General features: G+C 56.9%; 1 protein-coding gene across 1 annotated transcript in view; it reads left to right on the top strand.

Moving 5' to 3' along the window:
* Positions 1-18132: 18132 nt before the first annotated feature.
* Positions 18133-21220, top strand: part of LIMD1 (LIM domain containing 1) — a 67924-nt gene continuing 64836 nt past the window's right edge. Inside the window, exon 1 of the mRNA XM_008704151.2 lies at positions 18133-19878. Within this exon, the coding sequence (XP_008702373.2) occupies positions 18483-19878 (1396 nt within the window). The 5' untranslated portion in view covers positions 18133-18482. The remainder of the gene's footprint in view (positions 19879-21220) is intronic.

The following is a 21220-nucleotide window of genomic DNA, read 5'->3' as shown; positions in this document are numbered from 1 at the left end:
CATCGTACACACGAGCAGACAGCAGAGCCGGATTCTGACCCTGCTCACTGCACCGCTTCCCGAAGGCCTTCACGCAAACCAGCCCATGCACCTCCCGAACTTTCCAAGACAGTTCAGGTTTTCTCTCCAATGGTCCCCAGGGTCCCCTAGAAACTACCCAGCCCACACTTCCTGATCCGTGGCCGGGAAGGTCGGCCCACTGTGAGTGCACAGCCAGGTGAGCACGTCCCCAGTGTCCCGAGGCACCCAACTTAGCCAGTGCCCACCAAGAGGTCTGGTTCTCTCTGAGCCTGGGACGGACCCCTCCAAGGGGCCATCACCTCCGGCAGACAGACGGAGCCTCCCTTGGGCCCCATCGTTGGGACCTAGAAGTCAGGGAGTCCACTTGGCTCAACCCCACACACTGCTAGGAAAATCCCATGGAAGGAGGTTGGGGACACCCGGCCTGGGCAGGCCTCAGGCAGCTGAGATCACCACCGTCCCCGGGTCATCCTTTCCACGCACAGCAGAAGGACCTCATCTGGGATTACTGAGCTTGGCCGGCCCGGGCTCCTTCCAGAGGAGAACCACCCATGCCCCCCCGCCACACCACAGCAGCGGCACTCCCATGGGCTGTCTGCAGGACCAGGAGAGAACCATGCCCTGGAGAGGGATCCCCCTTCCTCGGACGGGGAGGTGACGGAGAGCGTGGAGAGGGTGTACTGCACACTGCGGGGTCGATCGGGGAGGCAGGGCCACCCAAAGAGTGATGTCATTCACTGCATCTGGCGTGTCACTCATCAGGAAAAGGCAGGCTCCCCCCTTCCACTGGAAACAGAGCCCGGGTGGGCCAGAGGGGCCTCGCTGTCAGTGAGCAGCCACTGTGCAGAAACAGGCTGAAGGAAGTGGCTGAGAAGCGGGAGCCTGAGCCAAGTGTCACCAAATATTTCCAGTATTAGTTATCAATTAACTTCTTAGGTGTCAGTTAACGTCTTGGTTTTCTTTATTTTATAATAAAGAATTTATTTTTATTTGAGAGAGAGAGCAAGCAAGCACGAGTGGAGGGGTAGGGGAGAAGAAAAGGGAGAAGCAGACTCCCCTCGCCCCCCAGCAGGGAGCCCGACTCAGGGCTCGACCCCAGGACCTTGAGATTATGACCTGAGCCGAAGGCGGACGCTTAATCTACTGAGCCACCCAGGTGCCCCACGTCTTCGTTTTCTATTAATAGTTTGGCTACTATTATAAATGGAAGTTATGTCCCCCCAAATTTGTTTTTTTTTTTAAGATTTTATTTATTTATTTGACAGAGATAGAGACAGCCAGCAAGAGAGGGAACACAAGCAAGGGGAGTGGGAGAGGAAGAAGCAGGCTCCTAGCAGAGGAGCCTGATGTGGGGCTCGATCCCATAACGCCGGGATCACGCCCTGAGCCGAAGGCAGACGCTTAACCGCTGTGCCACCCAGGCGCCCCCCCCAAATTTGTATGTTGAAAGCCTACCCCCCCACCAAGTAATGGTGCTAGGAGGTGGGGCCTCTGGGAGGTGATGGGTCGGGTGGGGTCATGAGGGTAGGGCCCCCATGAGTGGCATCAGAGCCCTCGGAGGAGTCTCAGAGAACTCGCCACTGGCCTCCCATCCCTCCAGCGGCTGGTGGCGGGGGGGCGTTGTTGGGGGACACACAAGGAGAAGTCAGCAGTCTACAACCCGGGGAAGGGAGCGTTCACCAGAGCCCTTGGCCATAATGGCACCCCGATCTCCGACTTCTGTTTCCAGACCCGTGAGGAATAAATTTCTGTTGCTTATAAGCCCCCCAGTCCGTGGGGCCTTGTTTCGGCAGCCCGCACAGAGATGGCCATTACCATCCTCATCCTCAGTGAACAAGCGGAGTTCTCAGCAAGCACCCTAGCGAACACCGTAGACCTCTCCGGTCCCGCCTGGGGGAAGGAACTAGAGCTCTTCGTTACCAGCTACCCCAGTATTATCTGCACCACCTGCATCGTGCGCGGACACCTGACCTGCCTGCTCGTGCCCTTGCTGGCCTGCCCTTCACCTTCAGCTCGGCGGTAACATCGACACCGCTACACCTCCGCGGTCTCGCAACAAACCGCGTTTATCGGTCCCGTAATCTAATCCTGGGGAGGAGGGGCAGGGGAGGAGCCCTGTTTCGTCCTGCCCCAGCTTCTTGCAGGGACCCGGGTTGATGCAGCCTCCATCACCTTCAACTCCTGGCTTCCAAGGGCGCCCCGGACATTGACCCCCCAGGACTTTGACATCTGCAGGGAAGGGGAGAGAGGGGTGGCGTTTCCCAGGGAGGTCTTCATGTGCCAGGTCTGGAAGGGGCATGCGTCTCTTCCGTCCACTCTCCTGGCCTCCGGGGAGTGGGGAAGTGTGGTCCCGGCTGCAGCCGCTTCCTGGCCGCCACCCTGCATGGGGGTGGGGGACACCCAAGTATGTGGTGGGCGGCTAGCTCCTGCCACCCGAGCAGTCTTCGCCTCCAGACTCTTGCTCCTCAGTGTGCGTCTTCCTGATCTTCTGTATCCACTAAGCCCTGGGCTTCCAGACCTCTCTGGAGCGACAACGGTTTGCCCTCAGAGGGAAGCTGCTCGCTGTGTGCTTGCCGTCACAGACCCGTTCCTCCCCTGCCCTGCCGATGTTCGCTCTGCCCCTGCCCGGGCCTCGCTCCGCAGAAGGGCGTGAAATCGCGGACCCAGTGGGTCGTCCTACGCACGGCCGGCTTCCACCGCAGAGCTTGGCTGCTTGGTCCCCAAGTTCCCCCCTGAGACTCACGCGTCGGTGTGTGGGGGCCATCTGGAAGGTTCTGTTGGTTTGGAGGATGTGGGACATTTGGACAGGTAGAGCAAGGCAGGCTCCTCAGATGCCCCGCGGGGAACCTGGGAAATTCTTCACATTCCTGTGTCGGAAGGGTCACGGCGTTCGTTCAGCCTGGGAATGTGGCAGTCCCTGAGCGTGCGAGTGTGTCTGATGCTGGAGATACACACCCCAGCCCCGCCCCGCCTCCACACACACGCATAAACACACCACACACATACACACACACACCCGCATATACGCACACACACACACAGACCATATACACGTAAACACACGTCCCACATACACACACACACACCCCATATACACATATACCCACGTCCCACACACACACACACACCCCATATACACATATACCCACGTCCCACACACACCCCCACATACCACACACCACACACATGCATACCATATATCCATACACATACTATACACACATAAACATATGTCCCCCCCACACACAACCCACACACCACTTACACACACGTACATTCACCACACACACCACACTGCCAGGGGCCTGCCCTGGGGGAGGGCGCCTGCTCCTTGATTTTGCCTGATCGAGGACGAGCCTCACAGCCCCGTGATGAGGAGGCTGCGGGGAGGGCAGTTTAGTCATGACAAGGGCCCCAAGTCATGGCCGTCAGTCAAGGAAGTGCCGGGGGGGGGCACAGTGGACCATGACACACGAAGGTCGCCCATCCTCCCTGGTGCTCAGGTGGGCCACCATCACCCGAGGCATCAAATCACGGGGGCTTCCCTCCTCCGACAGCGCCCACCTGGGGTGGAAGCCCCCTAAATGTTCAGAAAGGCGGGTAATAGTAATTGGCTGCGGTGTATCTTCCGGTAAGTTTGCGCCAGCCACCGAACCGGACAACGTGCTGGCGGGTGAGGCAGAGGCCTCTGGCTGGAGGCCCAGCTCCGGATCCTGAGAGCTTGGCAGGTGACCTGCCCTTCCTGAAGCTCATTTCCTCACCTGTGGGACTCGGATAACAACAGTTCCGGCCTTGACCTTGTTGGGAGGAGTCTAAGGCAGGTAAAAGGGCTTAGAACTGGCCAATAATCTCACAATCACACACTTTATCCCGTTTAGTCCTCACACTGTTGGGGGGTGTAACGAGCAGGACCCCACTTTACAGATGAGCAGACTGAGGCTTGGAGGTGTCAGGTAAGTGTCCGGAGGTAGGTGCTGTTGAGTTCTGTTTCACGATTTGGGTGCCGATTGCAGAATTTAGGAGAATTAATGGTGTGCACTCAGTACGTGTGCCTTTTCTGAATCGGTTTCCTCACATGTTTACTTTTTTGAAAGAGTGTAACGCCAAATACTAAAAACAAAGAAGCCAGTCGTGACCCACCCAGCCTGGCCCTGGGCAGCATCTCCCTCCTCCTGATTTCCCCCCTTCCACGGGGCGACCACCAGGCGGGGGGAGGTGACCAGTGAGCTCCGGTGCACAGTAAGTGCTTAGCACACACTAGCTCCCTCCTCCTCGCCCCTCCCCACGCCCCTGGGAACAGGTCCATTCCATTGGGGTATGATCGCTAAAGTGGGTTTCGAGAGCGTGTCTCACCCCCTGAATGGCCCATGGCGAGGCTTCTGTGGGGTGTTTTGGGAATGTCCTAACAATCCGTGCATTTGAGTGGTGGCATGCTCCCATAGACCAGCCACAGAGGTGCCCGCCTATTTTTTTCCAGGAGAGTGGAAAGAGTTCAAAATGCCCAGGCTGCTTCTTCTGTAAGGTTACAGGTACGGTTGTGTAGGTTGTACACTGCACAAAGGTAGCTAGTCAGGGGTTAAGTGGCCAAGCCATACGCCCATAGGACTACGACTGCCCAGAGCAGGCAGTTTTTCTCGTTCATATAAATATGTTCTAGAGGTGATCAGTGGCTTTACCCCTCAGCCCCTAAGCAAAATCTTTCCTGCAGTGCCTCTTAGCTTAGAAGTCCTAAGCATCTGGTCAGAATGAGCCAAAAGACTGACATTGACAGGGGTCCAAAGTCTTGATGTGATTCCAAGGGTCAAGAAGTGGTTACGGACTTTTGGGTGAGGCTTGGTGGCGCAGGACAACTTTGAATTCTGATTCTGGCCCCAAGTGGACTCCATGACCTTGCGCAAGTTGTCAAGGACCACCAAAACTTTTATTTCCTTAATTACAAAACTGAGCCAGCGATGCCCGCTGGTAGGTGAGATGAGCGTCCTGGGAGGGAAGACTGCTGAAAATAGTCCGGGGATATTTCGTAAACTGAAAACTCCGGGCGCAGCCCTAAATGACAGTCTGCAGATTTCTTGGCAGGGAACAAAAGCATAAATTGGATGATTTCCTGCAGCCTCTCGGCTAAGGCTAAGGCTTCGCTCCTGGCCCCTCTTGCCTGGGCTGCCACACGCTTGGGGTGGAGGGTTCGTCATGGGGCACTCCCGGAGCCAACAGCCTCTCACAAATCTGGTGTGTGTGTGAAGTCTTGATTGTCAAGAACCGGGTTGACCCCAAGGGCCGGGAGCCTGCTGCGGAGGGAGCTTCAAAAAAAGGCCATGTGGAGACAGCTGTGAGAAGGGAGTGGGGAGCTGCGGGGGGAAGCACTAGTCATTCATTTGAAGCCTAGAAAAGAAGGAAAGTGGAGGGAGCACAATGTGATGCAGTAATCAGGGCCCAGAAGTCGCTGGCCTTTACTTGGATATTTCCCCTGAGGCAGGAGTGAAAAGGAACTGAGTGTTCTATTTACCATCATGTTGCGGCCAGAGCCCAAGGGAGCCAGGAAGGGGAGAAGGGTGGGGACAGCCACATGGGCTCAAATACAACCCGTTGGCAATGTCCGTGGTTCCGGACCCTGGTGGTGGGTCAGGGTGATCCTTTGTGGGCCGGAACTAAAAACCACTGAGTGGTGCAATAATGCAGAGATTGGCCAGCTGTGGCCCACTGGCCAAATCTGGCCCACCACCTGTTTTTATAAATAAAGTTTTATTGGACACTGCCATGCCGAATTGTGTATATATTTGTCTGTGGCTGCTTTTGCACAGAGTTGAGAAGCTGTGACAGAAACTCTGTGGCTCCCAGATCCTGAAATATTTATCATCTGGCCCCGTACAGACAAAGTTTCTTGACTCTTGGAATGATGGAAGAGGCTTGGAGGGTCCAAAAACTTGGGTTGAGTTCTGGGGTACCTATTTCCTATCTGACAACCTTGGGCAAAGCTTTAGCCTCTCCAAGCCTGAGTTTCTTTATCTTTCTTAAATTGGATGGTAATGGTCTGCCCAGAATGGTCTACCCAGTTGTCATGAGTATCAAATAGATAATATATTTATTACATTTCTTTGTAGTCTTTCAATGGTTGTTGAGACATTGCAGCGTGCAAATGTAACTGATAATAGTCTTCCTGGAGTTTATACTGTAAACTTCACAGCATACAAATTGAGCTGTTCTTCCTGTTCTTGGAGCTCCTACCAAATACTTTTTCTCTATATGCTATAAAGCCCACGTAAATTGCTTATTATTTTTGCTTTAAACAGCCAGCAGTCTTTAAAGACATTTTTTTAGGGCGCCTGGGTGGCTCAGTCGGTTAAGCATCTGCCTTCAGCTCAGATCATGAGCCCAGGGTCTGGGAATCGAGTCCCAAGTCGGGCTTCCTGCTCCACAGGGAGTCTGCTTCTCCCTCTTCCCCTCCCCCCACAGGTTTTCCCTGTACTTTCACTAGAGACTTCTTGGTGGACACGCTTTTCTTTCAACATTTTAGATGCCATTCCATTCCTTCTGACTGTCTGTTTCTGATGACCGTGAATTTGTTGTGCTATTGAAGATGTCCTTTTTCCTTTGTCCACTTTTAAGACTGTCTCTTTAACTCTGTGTTTCAGCCGTTTGAGTTGGACGTGCCTCGATGTGGTTTTCTTTGTATATACCCTGCTTGGGGTTCATGAGACTCACGGGTCTGTGCTGGGATGACCTGGGCTTTGACTCTTCCTGCCCTTGCCCTCCCCTCACCACACGTGCCCCTTCTTGCCCCCCCCATCTTCCTTCCGGGTTCCCACTGTCTGGACAGAGAAGAGACACCCACAGACACAAGAGCAGCAGGGCCTCCGGGATCCAGGGCAGCCCTGAGAGAAAGACGAGACCCACAGAATGTTTTTCTTTAAAAACTGCCCCCCCCCAAGTAAGGCCATTCAGGGTGTGTGGGCCTCCACAATTACGGAGCCGCCTCGCCCCGCCCGACGGCTGACTTCTTAGGTTGGGATGAGCTGTGAAATGCAGAAGGGCCACCCCCCACCTCTGCTTTCCTTCATTTTCCTCTCAATTTGGAATCCAGATGTGAGCCTGTTTTTCAATATAGGCTTAGTGTGAGGTCTGTACATACACATTTGAAAGGGGGGGTGAGAGGGCGCATTTCCAGCCAGTGACCCACTGTTTCCCAGGAGATGACAGCGTCTCATCATGGCCTCTTCCAGGCCCTTCCGCCTCCCCACCTTAAAATCCATCTGTGAGAGGGACACCTGGCTGGCTCAGTCAGTGGAACATGTGACTCTTTTTTTAAAATTAATTAATTAATTTTTTTGTTTTTATTTGAGAGAGAGACACAGAGAGCCCGACTCGGGGCTCGATCCCAGGACCCCGGGATCATGACCTGAGCCGAAGGCAGACGCTTCACCGACTGAGCCACCCAGGCACTGGAGTGGGTGACTCTTGATCTCAGGGCTGTAAGTTCGAGCCCCACATTGGGTGTAGAAATTACTTTATAATAAATTTTTTGAGAAATCCATTTGTGAGAATAACCACCTGGGATGAAGGTTTAACGGGAGTGTTTCTTACTGAATTGAGACTGTATACGGAACCCTGACCAGCCCTGAGGGGCCATCTCCTGCTCCCAGCTCCTCCTGTCCTGCCTGAGCCTGAGCGGCCACCCCCTCTTTCAGACCCTGGCCCAGGGAGCCCTGCCCTGCCCTCACACCACTCTCCTCACAGAGTTACTCGCCGACTACCCCACTCCTCAGCCAAGCATTGTCCCTCCTGCCCTACTGCTCTCCCGGGAACTTGTTCTCCCCTTTTCCAGCACTTTCCACCACTGGGAATTCCCCATCCACGTGTGTGACTGCTCCGTGTGCACCTGTCTCCCGCTAGCCTGGACCCTGCGCGGGGCAGCCGGCCCATCTCCTTGGTCTCCCACAGCATCCGCAGCACTGAGCACAGGGCCGGCGCTGAGCAGGTACTCAATAACTATGCATTGAATGAATGAATGACATGAGGTAATGCATTTTCCAGCTCTGCCTCACTGGGGGGTTCTGAATCTGCACTAGGGGTCTGGTTGAAGGGGAGCCAAGGGCTGCCACGGGCCACTATGGGGCTGGGAAAATTCCACAACAGAGTGCCACACCCTGAGTGGTTTAAACAACAGAAATCTGTTCTCCCCCCATTCTGGAGACCAGAAGTCCAAAAGGAAGGACGTGGGCAGGGTCCTGGTCCCTCCGAAGGCTCTAGGGGGAGTCCTTCCTTGCCTTCCTCCCGCTTCTGGGGCCTCCAGTGTCCTTTGCTATGCTTAGCTTTGCGGCTGCGTCACATAAAGCTGTGCCCCTTGTCACAGGGCCTTCTCCTCCTGTGTCTCTGTGTCTCTTCGAGTCAAGACAAGGAACGTAGTGGACCTAGGACCCGCCCTCGTCCCACATGACCTCCTTAACTAGTTACATTTGCAAACACCCCTGTTTCCAAACACGGTCACGTTGCAAGGGTCCAGGGAGGGCATGACTTTTGGGGGAACACTGTTCAACCCAGCACGGGCTTCCCGCTGTTCTCTCCCGGCTGCTTTCTCTGACCTCCTGCCTGTGGGCCGCTTCTTGGGTGCGCATGCGTCTCCTTGAGGAGACATCTGGTAGACCAGCCCTGCCGAGGGCAGTGGCAGTGGGACTTTACGACCCATTTAGGAAAAGGCAGCACCGATTTCCGGGTAAATGGTAAAATGACCCTGCTGCCTCCCCCCCACCGCTGTGCCCTCCTTCCTCTCCCCTTCCCTGCCTTCTGACCTCATGACACCCAGAGCCCCTGGTTAAGGTCAGCAGTGTCACATCCCCTGACCAAGGAGAGGAGGCGCTGCCCACTGCCCCAGTGCCTCTGTTTCTCAACGTGACACAGCATGTCACCTCCCCCTTGAACGTGGAATCACCGGCCCGCCGAGGCGCCCGTGGCAGAGACACAGTTACTCAAGTGGATGGGATCGACACGGGCTGAGGCTCGTGCTCACTCTGCAGCAGGCGCCAGGAAGGCCTGGGGTGCAGGGTGCCCCTCTCGTGACGGAGTCCGTGTGTCCTCAGAGGGGCAGAGTGATCACCCGCAATCACAGCCAGGCATTGGCATGAGACTCTTTCAGACCGATCTCGCCTTCTAGGTAGTGAGCCCTGGGGCTCTTTGCTGCGCTCCCATCAACTTCTAGAAGCCCCAGGTGTGTTCATTTGGATCCTGGGAGGAGCCAATACCAAGATGGGACGTGCAAGAGACTTACTGGGGGAAAACATCCGTGTGAGAGAACAGGGAGGGAGAAGGAGGAGGGCGAGAGAAGCCCCAGACTGACCCCTATGAGGGAGAGAAGGAAAGGAAGCTTGAGAGTGCTGTCCGAAGGAGTCCTCAGGTCAAAGACACCTGTGGGATGGGGGGAAGCTCGCAGGAACGGGCCTGGGGGCAGCCTGGGAGGGCTAGCCTCCGTGCACCTGTGTCCAGAGTGCGGCCTCCGGGGCATCAGGCGATCGTGTCCCCCACAGTAGGAGTGGGGAGGGCCTGCCAGAGGCCCAAGGGGCCCAGTGCTCTCCCAGCTCTGTTGTCAGCTTGGCCTCTATCCTGGGGCCTGGAGGGAGGGCCGGGGTTCCCCCCTAGAGCAGGGGCGGGAGGGAGGCAGCCGTCCCCACCCTGGAGTGAAGGTCACCCAGGCCGGCCAGCCCATGGCAGTGGGAGTCTCAGTGAGGTGCTTTCATGTCAGTGAGGCTTGGCCGTCCTCAGAGGCAATCAAACCATGAAATCTTTTTCAACACAAAAGGCCCATTTATTTTGACAAGAAAAAAAAAATAGTGGCTCTGACCAGCCCTCAGATGTGGTGAGTGCCCTGCGGACACCCGCTATGCCTTATGATCCGTCCACAGCTCTCAGAGGGCACGGAGCAAATCTTTTTCATGTTTTGGGGTGTTTTCTTTTTTAAAAACAGACTTTGAGAATTGTGAGCATTTTACAGTTCCCAGTATTTCCCCTTTTGAGCCCCCCCTAGCCTGGTTGTGCCGAACTGACCGAGCATGAGGCACGGCCTTGGCCGTAGGGCCGCATGCTTGGCTGAGGCTAAACGGAGGGGACAGAGTGGGCACGAAGACGTCAGCCGGCGTGAAATGAGGCAGGTGAAAATAAACAGGGCATTCTTCCCTCCTGTCTCCAGGGCTCACATTCTCCAAGCGGCGGTCACGTCTCCCAGATCCCCCAGATCGCAGGTGGGGGGGCTGCTTCACACCCAGACCCTCGAGTCCGGCTCCTCTGGTGGCTTCTAGGCTCCTCCCCGGGCAGCCCTCCTGCTGAGACGTGCCTTAACCACGCCGATCAATGAAATCATCACGAGCACGTTTCCCTTTTCGATGTTGCCTGACGAAGGTAGCACGGACCTCCCCGCGTCCTCTGCCCTTCTGGAATTACCCACTTCTTATTACCCACATAAAACAGGTGCAGGCCCAGGCCGCGAGCCCCGGGGGAAGTCGTGCCGCTCGGCACAGAAGCTGGCCCCGCCGGTGAGCTCCGTGCGGCACGGCGCGTGGACACGTTTCCACCTTCCTCTCTCAATTTCCCAGATGCTCTTTCTTCTCTTCTCTTCCTGCCTCCCTGGCCGCTCACCTCAGCCTCATTTTCTGGCTCATTCCTCTCTCGGAATGGTGTGTGCCCCTGTGAGCCTCTGTTTCTCCATCTGTAAAGTGGAAATAATAAGGGGATTTATCTCTGAGCTGTTGTGAAAGTTAGAAGAGGTAATTTGTACGCGCTCTTGGCCCCCGTGAACGCCGCTGCGATCAGCATCACCGTTAACCAGGACCATATCCAGCCATCCAGCAACCGTTCATTGAGCAGCGTGCGGGACCCCAGGCAGAGCCGGCAGACCCGATCCCCGCCCTCAGGGAGCACACAGCCTCCCCCCGCCCCGGGCACACGGCGGTGCTGGGAACAGAAGACGTGGTTCCCCTGCGGACTTGGGAGGCAGGCATCCGCTGATAACGCACACCTTGGAAGCAGCTGCAGGGCCTTCGGTAGCCGAGGGAGCACTCCGGCGATCGTGTCGTGATAGGTGGTGTGGCACACGGCTGGGCTGCCTGGTGCCCATCCCGGATCTTAGCTTAGTTCCTCTGTGCCTCGGTTTCCTCTTCAATACAGAGGAGAGGATCCCAAGACCTCTCTGCTGAGCCGGTGAGGGGATTCAACACCGTCACATCCGTGGATGTAGAGAGTGGTGCCTGGGAGGTGCAGACTTCCTCGGGGGCAGCGAAGAGACCCAGGCAACCCGTCGCTTCCACAGCACGGTGGAGTTTTCGGGGATACACCTGCCGCATGGGCTTATCCCGCAGACAGGCCAGCGCAGGTGTGACACGGCGTGTGTGAGTCAGCCGTTGCTGCTGTGTGTGGGCTGGTGGGAGCCTGGAAAGAGCCTGGAGGTCTGTAAATCGGGGACGGGTTAAGAAGTCCATGAGTCAGCCAGAGAGAGAAGCATCAGCCCGCACGAAGAGCAAGGCAACTGCGTATAAAGTGATGTGAAAAGATTTTCGAGAGTCTTGTCCAGGGCACAAGGCAAGGGGCAGGGGTGCCTGGGGGGCTCAGTCATTAAGCGTCTGCCTTCAGCTCAGGTCATGATCCCATGGTCCTGGGATCGAGCCCCGCATCGGGCTCCCTGCTCAGCGGGAAGCCTGCTTCTCTCTCTCCGTCTGCAGCTCCCCCTGCTTATGTTCCCTCTCTCACTGTGTCTCTCTCTGTCAAATAAATACATAAAATCTTAAGAAAGAAAGAAAGAAAAAGAAAAGGTCAAATTATAAAACAAAGAACAAGGCAAGGGGCAGTGCCGTGGTACCTTCTGTGTCACAGAAAAGGAAGACGGGAAGACATGGACGTCATGCCTGTGTACTTTGGTCATATGATGGTGGCTGTCTCGGGGTGGCGGGGGGGGGACTGGTGGGCTGGGGCTCCGTGGCGGGGGAGGACACGGACTTTTCGCTTGGTGCTCATTGACACCTCTTGCATTTGAGACTGTGGGCATGTATCACTTGTTAAAAAGTCACAAAGCAGAAGCAGACCTTGGAGCTGGTTCATAAAGGAGCACCCCGGGTCCCGGCGTCCTGTGGAACATCTTTGGCGTTGCTCAGAGCAGACGGTGCTGGGTGGGGTTGGGCCAGGGCCGGTGGGGGGGGGGCCTTCCCCTGTGGGTGTGTGGGAGCCACGTGGGGCCCTGTGGCCAGGCACGTGCCTGCAGCTGGGCCTTCCCCGTGTGGTGCAAGGACCAGGATGGGGGCCTGAGACCGGCGGAGAGTGGGCTCCAGCCGCCACACGCAGCCAGGTCATGGTCCGAATATCTGGGTCTGGCCTGGGCAGCTTTCCATGCAGACGGTCACAACACAAAGGCCCAGGAAAAGGCCTTCACCACATCTGTTTCTCTCCACGCACGGGGCAATTCCACAGTGAAACCCGAGGCCAGGGCGGCCCGAGTTCCGGAAAGAGATTTGCGGGGGCCAAGGTCTCCTGGCCAGCTCTGGGCATCAGGGGATGGAAAGAGCCCAGAGGAACCTGGGTTCTTAATGCTTCGTCCATCTGTTTGGCTGAAACATAAAGATCCTTTTCAGAGCTCTCCCTGAAGCAGCCCTCCGGCTTTAGGACACACGCAACATTGTGCGCAGGGACGTTCCCTGTAGCCAAGCGAAAGCGACAGAAAGGCCCTTTCAGTTATCTGCAGCATAAGCAGGGCTCTGTCTAGAGACGGGGGCCCCTTGGTAACCCGCAGGCCCGCTGGGCGCCGCTGACTTTCCGCAGTCGCTTGGGTTAGGGGTTTGCGAAAGCCCTTCCGTCCACACCTCGCCTACGTACAAAATAGGTCTGCAGGCAAACACATTCGTAAGTCAAATATCCTTTATACATCCAAATACACACACACATGTATTTATTTATCGTCACACTCTTGACCAGCAAGATGGAGGATCCCGGATGTAGATCAAATATTTGTACAGGGTAATCGCCAAGCTCTACAGAAGGTTTGCGGGGACATACAAAGCTACCGGGGTAATGAGATAGCCGCCTCCTTTCTCTCCAAATCGGCATCACGGTTAAGTCCAGTGAATTTTGTCCCCCTGTAGATGATAATGCCTGTACTCCCTTTTCTGATGTATTCCCAAGCATTTTGGGGGGCCCTACCACGTGCCCAGCATCGTTCTAGGCTCCTGGGATGTAGCAGCGAGCAGAATGACCAATGATCCCTAGCCTGGCAAGGTTTGCATCCCCGTGAGAAGACAGGCTTTCACTGCTGTGTCCCGTACGGATGGGGCTGGAGACAGGGAGTCAAGAAGGACTTTCTGGAGAAGAGACCACTGAGGGCTGGCCTGAGGGTTATAAGTCTGAGGGTTGTAAGCCAGGGAGTCACAGGGTTATGGGACATCAGAGGAGGGGAACAGGGTGTAGGCAGGAGAAATGGCAACTGTCTTGCTCACGCTACTTACATTGCACTCACTTGGCAGGAGCCCGTCCTGGTTAGATCCGGCTCTCCACCTACCTCACGCCCACGTCTGTGCAACTGAACCTTGGCTAGAAAGAAACATGTCACCGTGCTGGCTGGCCTCATTGAAATCCATGCCCCGGGTCTCAGGGAGCGAAGGGGAAGTTTCTGTGTTTCTCCAGGCCACTCACTCTCCCACTGCCCTAGATGGCTGGTTACCCACAGCAATTCCCCTGGCCTCCCTCTCAGCTAACTCTCCTTACTGCCTCTTTCACTGAAAAAGCTAAAGTAAGGGGGAGAGCTACGTACCACTCCAAGATTCCAACCCCTTAGGTACCTACCTACCTGATTTTTGCCCACATCCTTTCTATTATCATGGAGGAAATATGCACTGGGGCCTGGTCCTCTCTGCCACTCGGGCATGTCACTCCAAACGTTCCCTTCTCTCTCTCCTCCAAGAGCAATTCTCCTCCCCCGACTCCCACCTAGCTCGGTCGGCCATTCCCATCGACATAGAAACGTGTACCATTTCCCACATTAAAAAAAAAAAACTGAAGAAACCTCTGTTGTTGGCATTTCCCCCTCTAGTCTACTTTACCCAACAAAACTCCTGAGAAGAGCTGTTTAGATGTCTGTCTCCAACATGGCTCCTTCCATTTGCTCTCCTTCAAGTCTGTGCTCAGTGAGACCGTCCCTGACCAGTGTATTCAAAATGGCGTCCCTTCCTCATCCTCTTCCTGGTTTCATCTTTCACCGCCTCTCTCCTCACTTTCTCATGTCCTCCACGAGGCATGTATCTGCTTTGTTTATTGTTCCCCCTGCCCCACTGGGATGTAAGTTCAGACAGGACAGGCACGTCTGGCTATTTTGTTCTGTATCCGCAGCACCTGGGGAAAGGGTCCAGGGCATCCTAGGGGCTCAGTGAAGTTTGTTCAGTGAGTGAATGAAAGCAAGGTGAGCCTACGAGCCAGGGACGGTGAGGAAGTCAGTGTGGCTGGAGTGGAGGAAGCAGGGGGGATAGAGGGAAATTAGGAGGTGGGCACAGGTGGCAAGAGGCCGGATCACGTAGGGTCATGGGGAGGATCTTGCTCTCAGGGTAGTTTGGGGCGCTGCTGGACGGTCTGGGGCTGGGGAGCTGCGTGATCTGATGGGTGTTACTGAGATTCTGGGCAGGTCAGGGGGAAAATTCCACATCTCACAAGTGTGCTCATGGACGGGCACTTCCTCCTCCTCTTCTTCTTCTTCTCCCTCCTCCTCCTCCTCCTCCTCCTCCTTCTCTTCCTCCTCCCCTTCTTCTTCTTCTTCTTCTTTTTTTAAGAGGGAGAGAGGGGTTGGGGAAGGGGCAGGGGGAGAGCGAGAATCTTAAGTAGGTTCCTTGCCCAGCACAGAGCCCGACACGGGGCTCCATCCCACCACCTTGCGATTGTGACCTGAGCTGAAATCAAGAGTGGGACACTTCCCTGACGGAGCCACCCCGGCGCCCTGAGGGCGGGTACTTTTTACATCCGTGTGCTCATGAAAATAAGCTTCGACACTAAAGGAAAGCTGCGTGTGGACAATGGCTTCGGTTCCCCAGGCAGGGCCATGGGGACTGATCACCGCCTTGGAATGGCTTTCCTGGTAACATAGAATGTGGAACATTTCTCAGCCAACAACACAAAACATTATCAGTAAACGTGAAAACAAAACCATCCATGCTCTGCCTACTCATTGATAGAAATATTGAGCTCGTCCGTTTTTTGCTTTTTAAGCAGCTGATGCGCAAGGACTGACACATATTTTGACATTCTAATCAACAGATGTTTCCAAGCACACAGAGAACAGACGACACTGGCCTACATTAGATAATCACGGCTGGGATTCTAAATGTTGGGCACAGAATTGGAAAACGTGTCTGTCTTTAAAATAGTAAACAGCAGTGGTAAAATCTGCAGTGGGCGGCCGGCCATGTCTGAGTTCCCCTTCCCAGGAGTATATTACGTGGTTTGAGGCTCATGGGAAGCCATCTTTACAAGCCGCTTTGTAAAGGTGTAAGGTACTCCACGGACCGAGAGGGGACAAGCCAGTCCAGTAGGGAAATATGCAGATGGTGGGTTCAGGTGTCTGTGTTTAGTGCGTGGAGAGAGTGCAGTAGCTTCCAGAACTGCACTGGGGATGGGGAGTAAAACTCATGGCTTCTGAGCCCTCCAGGCAAGGCAAAATGAGGGTCGGGGTGGGGAGCAGGGAGGGCCCAAGGATTATGGGCCCGGGCACTGCTGCCCAGTTAGCATGAAAAGAGAAAACTGGTTTACAAGGGACCCTGGCAGGTGTTTGTGGCTCTTACTACCAGGGTTCCAGCTCTTAGAACCGAACACCCAGGAAGCTGGCTCTGGGCTTGTTGGTCTTCACCCAGGCCACGTGCTCCCAGCCACGTGCTCCCAGCACTTTGTCAGTGACATCCCTAACACTTGGGCGTCAGGGAAAGTGGGCCACAGCTTTCTACTCTGATAGATGCCCTCACCTCTCTGTGCACCGAGAGGAAGCATGGGACTTGGGACTCTGGATCGGTGGTTCTCAAGTTAGAGATGCTAATTCTCAGACCTCACCCTAGACCCACTGAATCGGAAACCGGTGGTAGGTCCCAGCAACCAGTGTTTAACAGGCTCCCTAAGGAATTCGGATGCACGCTTTCAAGTTCGGGAACCACAGGTGTAGATCAGCTCCAGGTGATGCTGATGCTGCCGGCTCCGGGTCCATACTCTGAGAACCACTGTTCTAGAAAGTTCGTAAGCCTGTCACTCACTTCGTGAGGCAGCCCAGTTATGAATAAATGAGTATTACTGAATACATAAGAACTGTTTAATGATGGTCTCTGAACAGGGGGATTGTGGACAGCTTCTTAAAAGTTTACATATCTTGTTCCAAGTCGTTATCATAAACAGGTATTACTTTTGGAGATAAAAATATTAAAAGACTTTGTAAAGGTAAAAATACCTCATTCTGTATAGGTCTCTACTGCGGTGCTTCTCACACCATTGTGCAAACAGAGCACTCGGGAATCGTGTTAAAATGAAGAGCCTGGTTTAGTAGCCTGGATGGAGAGGGGAGTCGTGAATTTCTCCCTTTGCAACAAGCTTCGTGGTGATTATACACAAAGCACTTTTTTTGGTTATGTTATCTTACTTGTTGCTTGCCACAGTCCTGGCAGAGTCACTGATTCACTTTTTCAACCACCAGGTGCAACCGCCCACCAAACACACTGGTAAACAGAGAAAGAATCACAAACAGTGATCAGGACTGATGGGAAAATAAAGAGGGTGCCTAAAAAGAAGGCCTCTAGGAGGAGGTGATTTCTGCAGAATGGGAAGGATGAGCCACGGAAGTTCACGGTCAGGCTCTGGGCCGGCACCGGGAAGCTCCTGCAGCAGCACGATCAGGCTGGGGAAGGCCCTGGTAGGGGGCTGATTTCAATCTAAGCCCCGGGAAAGCACTGAGGGTTTAAGCCGGGAAGGGTCACTCTGGCTGCGGTGTGCGACACGACACCTCTCCAGGGTCACCTCGGAGGTGGTGCAGGGAGCGCCGGGCCATGCGGGGGCGCCCTGGAGTCAGGCCCCGCGCCCCCGCGGTCGCGCGGACCTGGGGGTCAGAAATCCCCATAGGAATAAGGAGTCACCAGGGCGCGTGTTTTTACTGCTGCACTGAGCACTTTGAAAGCGCGCGCTCCGGGGAACAACGTGACTTTTTTCTTTTCCCCCTTTCAGAGGACCTGGACTCCCACGCTGGCATCTCGGACACTACCGCTTCTGTGCCTTGGTCTGCCCACCTGTTAAAGAGAACTTCGGGCCAGCCTCGGGTGATATCCCGGGCCTCCCATCGCGCACCTCGGGCAAGCCGGGAGGCTGGCACGGCCCGGGCGGAGGCGGCCTCGGGCGGCACACCGGGTTGACTGCCCCCCCGGGAAACTGAGGCACGGAGGGGCGACGAGGGCGGGCCCTCGAGACTCCTGCAAACTCCAAGCGGCACGTAGTGGGCCCCGGGCGGTCTCCGCGCGGAGCCCCCCCGCCCCTCCCCCGGCCAACGCGGCCAGAGGCGAGGCCGGATCGGAGCACGGGAGCGGGGCCCGGATCGCCGGGGGCCGCGGTGGCAGGACCAGCCCCCGCGCGATGCCCACTCGCCGGCTCTGACACAGGCCCCGCGTCCCCCAGCCCGGCCAGGAGTGCGGGCGTTGGGGCCACGCGGCGAGGCGCAGGCCCGCCCCGGGGCGCCCGCCCGCCGCCGACCCCGCCCCTCGGCCGCCTCCCCCGCCTCCGCCTCCTCGCGGCCCGGGACGTGCCCGGCCGGCCACCGAGCGGCGGGGACTGCGTCCGGCGCGCTCACTTCCGCGTCCCGCCGCCCTCCGGCCCGCGCGCGCCCGGCCGCCGCCGCCATCGGACAATAGGCCGCCCGCCGCGGCTGCCGCGGACTTCCTGCCCGGCCCGGCCGGCCCGTGCGCCCCTCTCCGCGCCCTTCTCCGCGCCGGCCCCGGAGCCGCGAGCAGTCGGCGCCCGGGACGTGCCTGCGCCTCCGGCCGCTGCGCCTCTGCTGTGGCCGCTCCGGCGGCCTCCGCCTTCTCCGCCCAGCCGGCTGCACCCCGACCCCGTCCAGCGGCTGCTCTCGGCGTCGTCGGTTTCCGAGTTTGATTGCTTACGGAGATTGGTTTTTTCCATTTCTTTTTCCTTTTACGATTTGAAAAAGAGGAAAGAACGCGCAGCAGGCTGGGACGGTGAAGCGCCACCAGCTGCCCCCACGTGGACACCTCGGAGGGGAAAGGGAATTGGAAGCAAACTTGGTCCAGCTGGCCTTGAGGCCTCAACTTCTGCCGGACTCTGAGGCCCGGGGTCATGACTCTCACGCCGCGCAGGTGGAAGGCTTTACCTGTCCTGGGCTGGACTTGAGCCCCTGCCTGTCTTCAGCAACCAACAACCCCCCCACCCCCCACCCCGGACACCTGCGCTAGGCTCTGCCACCCGTTTGCGACATGGATAAGTACGGCGACCTGGGCCTGGAGGCCAGTAAATTCATTGAGGACCTGAACATGTACGAGGCCTCCAAGGATGGACTGTTCCGAGTGGACAAGGGGGCAGGCAACAACCCCGAGTTTGAGGAAACACGCAGGGTGTTTGCCACCAAAATGGCCAAAATCCACCTCCAGCAGCAGCAACAGCTCTTGCAGGAGGAGACCCTGGCCAGGGGGGGCCGAGGCCCGGTCAATGGTGGGGCCCCTCTGGGCCCACAGGCCCGCCGGGAAGCTGGCGTGGGCAGCAAGCTGACCATGGATGGTGCTGCCAAGCCCCCTCTCGCTGCCTCGACAGTGGGTCCTGGGACGGCCACCTCCATCGCCCCCGAGCAGCCCTTGTACCCACCCCAGGAGCAGAGGGCCAGGCCGTATGCCCGCAGTGCAAGCCATGGCAGCCAGGACTGTGGCTCCAAGGAGAGCCTGGCAAGCTGGGAGATGTCTGCCTTCCGCCAGCTGGGCCCTTGTGAGGATCCTTCCTGCCTCACCCACGGAGACTATTATGACAACCTCTCCTTGGCAAGTCCAAAGTGGGCTGATGAACCGGGAGTGTCCCCCAGCGTCAGGCCGGGTGCAGGGAGTGGGTGGCCTGGTACCGCAGGGACTGATGCGCCACTGCCCAGGCCCTCCCGGGACCATCCCCTGTACCAGCCTCAGCTCTCCCCAAGCTCTAGCAAGTCATTTGAGAGCAGCCAGGATGGTGGTGTTGGTGGGCGCGGTGATGAGAAGCCAGTTGGGCTTTGGACGACTGCCTCCTCCCAGCGGGTGAGCCCTGGCCTTTCTTCCCCAGGCCCGGAGAACGGGGCCCTCTTGGGGCGCACTCAGCCCAGGACCCCCTCTTTCTTAGCACCCTTGGCCCAGAGCTGCCCCAGCCAAGGAGCTCTTCCAAGAACAAACTCGGGGGTGGGGAGTGAGGTTTCAGGCACGATGTCCAAACCCATGGCGGACCCTCAAGCCTGGTTCCAAGACGGACCCAAATCGTACCTTTCTAGCCCTGCTTTATCATCCTTACCAACCAGCACGGACAGTTTGCAGGCGGGCGCAGCCCCTGGCCTGGGTCCCAAGCCCGTCTGCACAGACCCTGGCGTTGGTCCCAAGCTCGGCCCCACCAGCCCCGTCCACCCAGCGATGTCCACCCCGCCTGAGTCCTCTTGTAAAGAAGGCCCCCCCGGCTGGTCGTCGGATGGCAGCCTGGGGCCTGGGCTCCTGGAGAGCCCCAGCCCCCCCAGGGTGAGGCTGCCCTGCCAGACCCTCATCCCAGGCCCTGAGCTTGGGCCCTCAGCCGCCGAATTGAAGTTAGAAGCCCTCACCCAACGTCTGGAGCGTGAAATGGATGCGCACCCGAAAGCCGATTACTTTGGTGAGTGAAAGATTGCTGGTGTTGCCCACCGTGGGTGACAAGGTCCCTGTTTGGGGGAGGTGCTCCCCATCGGGGATGCTGTAGCTCCCCTTGAGGGCCACGCCCTTTTTTTTTTTTTTTTAAATGTGTGGTTTCATCTTTCGGCTGCTGCGTCTTCTGATTCAGAAACTTGAAAGCATCCCTGAGCAGAAAAGCGGATCTTGCAGCTGGGGATTACCCACGTGCATGGGGGAAGCGGGGCGGGACGGCTCGTGGCTGTTCTCGAAAAAGGGAAATGCTGTGACTTGGGGTTTCAGGGGTTCTGGGTGTGCCCCAGAGCCTCTTGCAGGACTTGAATGGGAGCAGCTTCTGGGGTCCAGGTACCCCTGTGCGTTCCACCCCGCCGGTGGCTGGGCCAGGCTGGTCTGGCTATTTGAGGACCCGTGGTTGGGCAGGGGCGCGCTCTCTGGCCGTGTGTGTGTGTGTGTGTGTGTGTGTGTGCAGGTCCTGTGTGCAGTTAGTTGCAAGACTGACGTGGAAGGCTTTGCTCTCGAGCAATAGTGGTTCTCAAAGTGTAGTCTCGGGACCAGCAGCATCCCTTGGCCTGGGAACTGGTTAGAAAGCCGATGGTGTCGGGTCCCCTCCCCCAGACCTGTATCAGAAACTCGGGTGGGAGGGGGGAGGCGGCAGTCCGTGGTGGGGGCAGGCAGTGTTGCCTCTCGTGGAAATTTGAGACCTGTGGGCTAGGTGTCTCGGAACTGAACTCAGCCCCCACCCTCGGTTCCAGCCCGCAGCCAGGTGACACCCACAGCCCCGGCGGGATGGAAGAGGCTTCCTTGCTGCTTTTACTCACAGTTTTGGGGTTTTGTTTTAGTCTCTTTTTCAGACCTCGAACTCTGGGTGACTGCTGGCTTCAGCTTTTTCTTTCGCTCTGCACAGGGTTTGGAGGCCGAGAGAAAGCAGCTCTCTTGTTCGGTGGAGTCACGGTGTCGTGGTCTCTTAGGAGAACTGAGAAGGCCTGTTTTTAGAAGAGTCTGAGGGTTTTTGTCCCCCCCTCCCCATTTTTGAGCTCGGGAGAATTGGGGTCACGATTTCCCCCTCTGAGGCCTGAGAGCCTCGGGAAGCTGTGTCCCGGGAGGGAGCCTGCTGGGCCCCCGGAGCAGGGCCTGGTCGGGGAAGGCCTTCCTGCCGTCAGGTCTCTGTGAATGACAGGCTCTGGCTTGAGGTGCTTGGAGGGACGGGGTCCTGGGCGCACGGTGGTCCGGATCCTCCTGGAGCCTCATGGGACAAAGGGCACTGGGAGTATGGGGTGCCTTCGTGGGTTTATCTTTCCGAGCACATAGCACCATCTTACTGCTCCCTA

This window comes from Ursus maritimus, unplaced genomic scaffold (genome assembly GCF_017311325.1).
Source record: "Ursus maritimus isolate PB19 unplaced genomic scaffold, ASM1731132v1 scaffold_14, whole genome shotgun sequence".
NCBI lineage: Eukaryota > Metazoa > Chordata > Mammalia > Carnivora > Ursidae > Ursus > Ursus maritimus.
The sequence above is the reverse complement of the archived record's forward strand: the minus strand, read 5'-3'. Positions and strand labels throughout refer to the sequence as shown.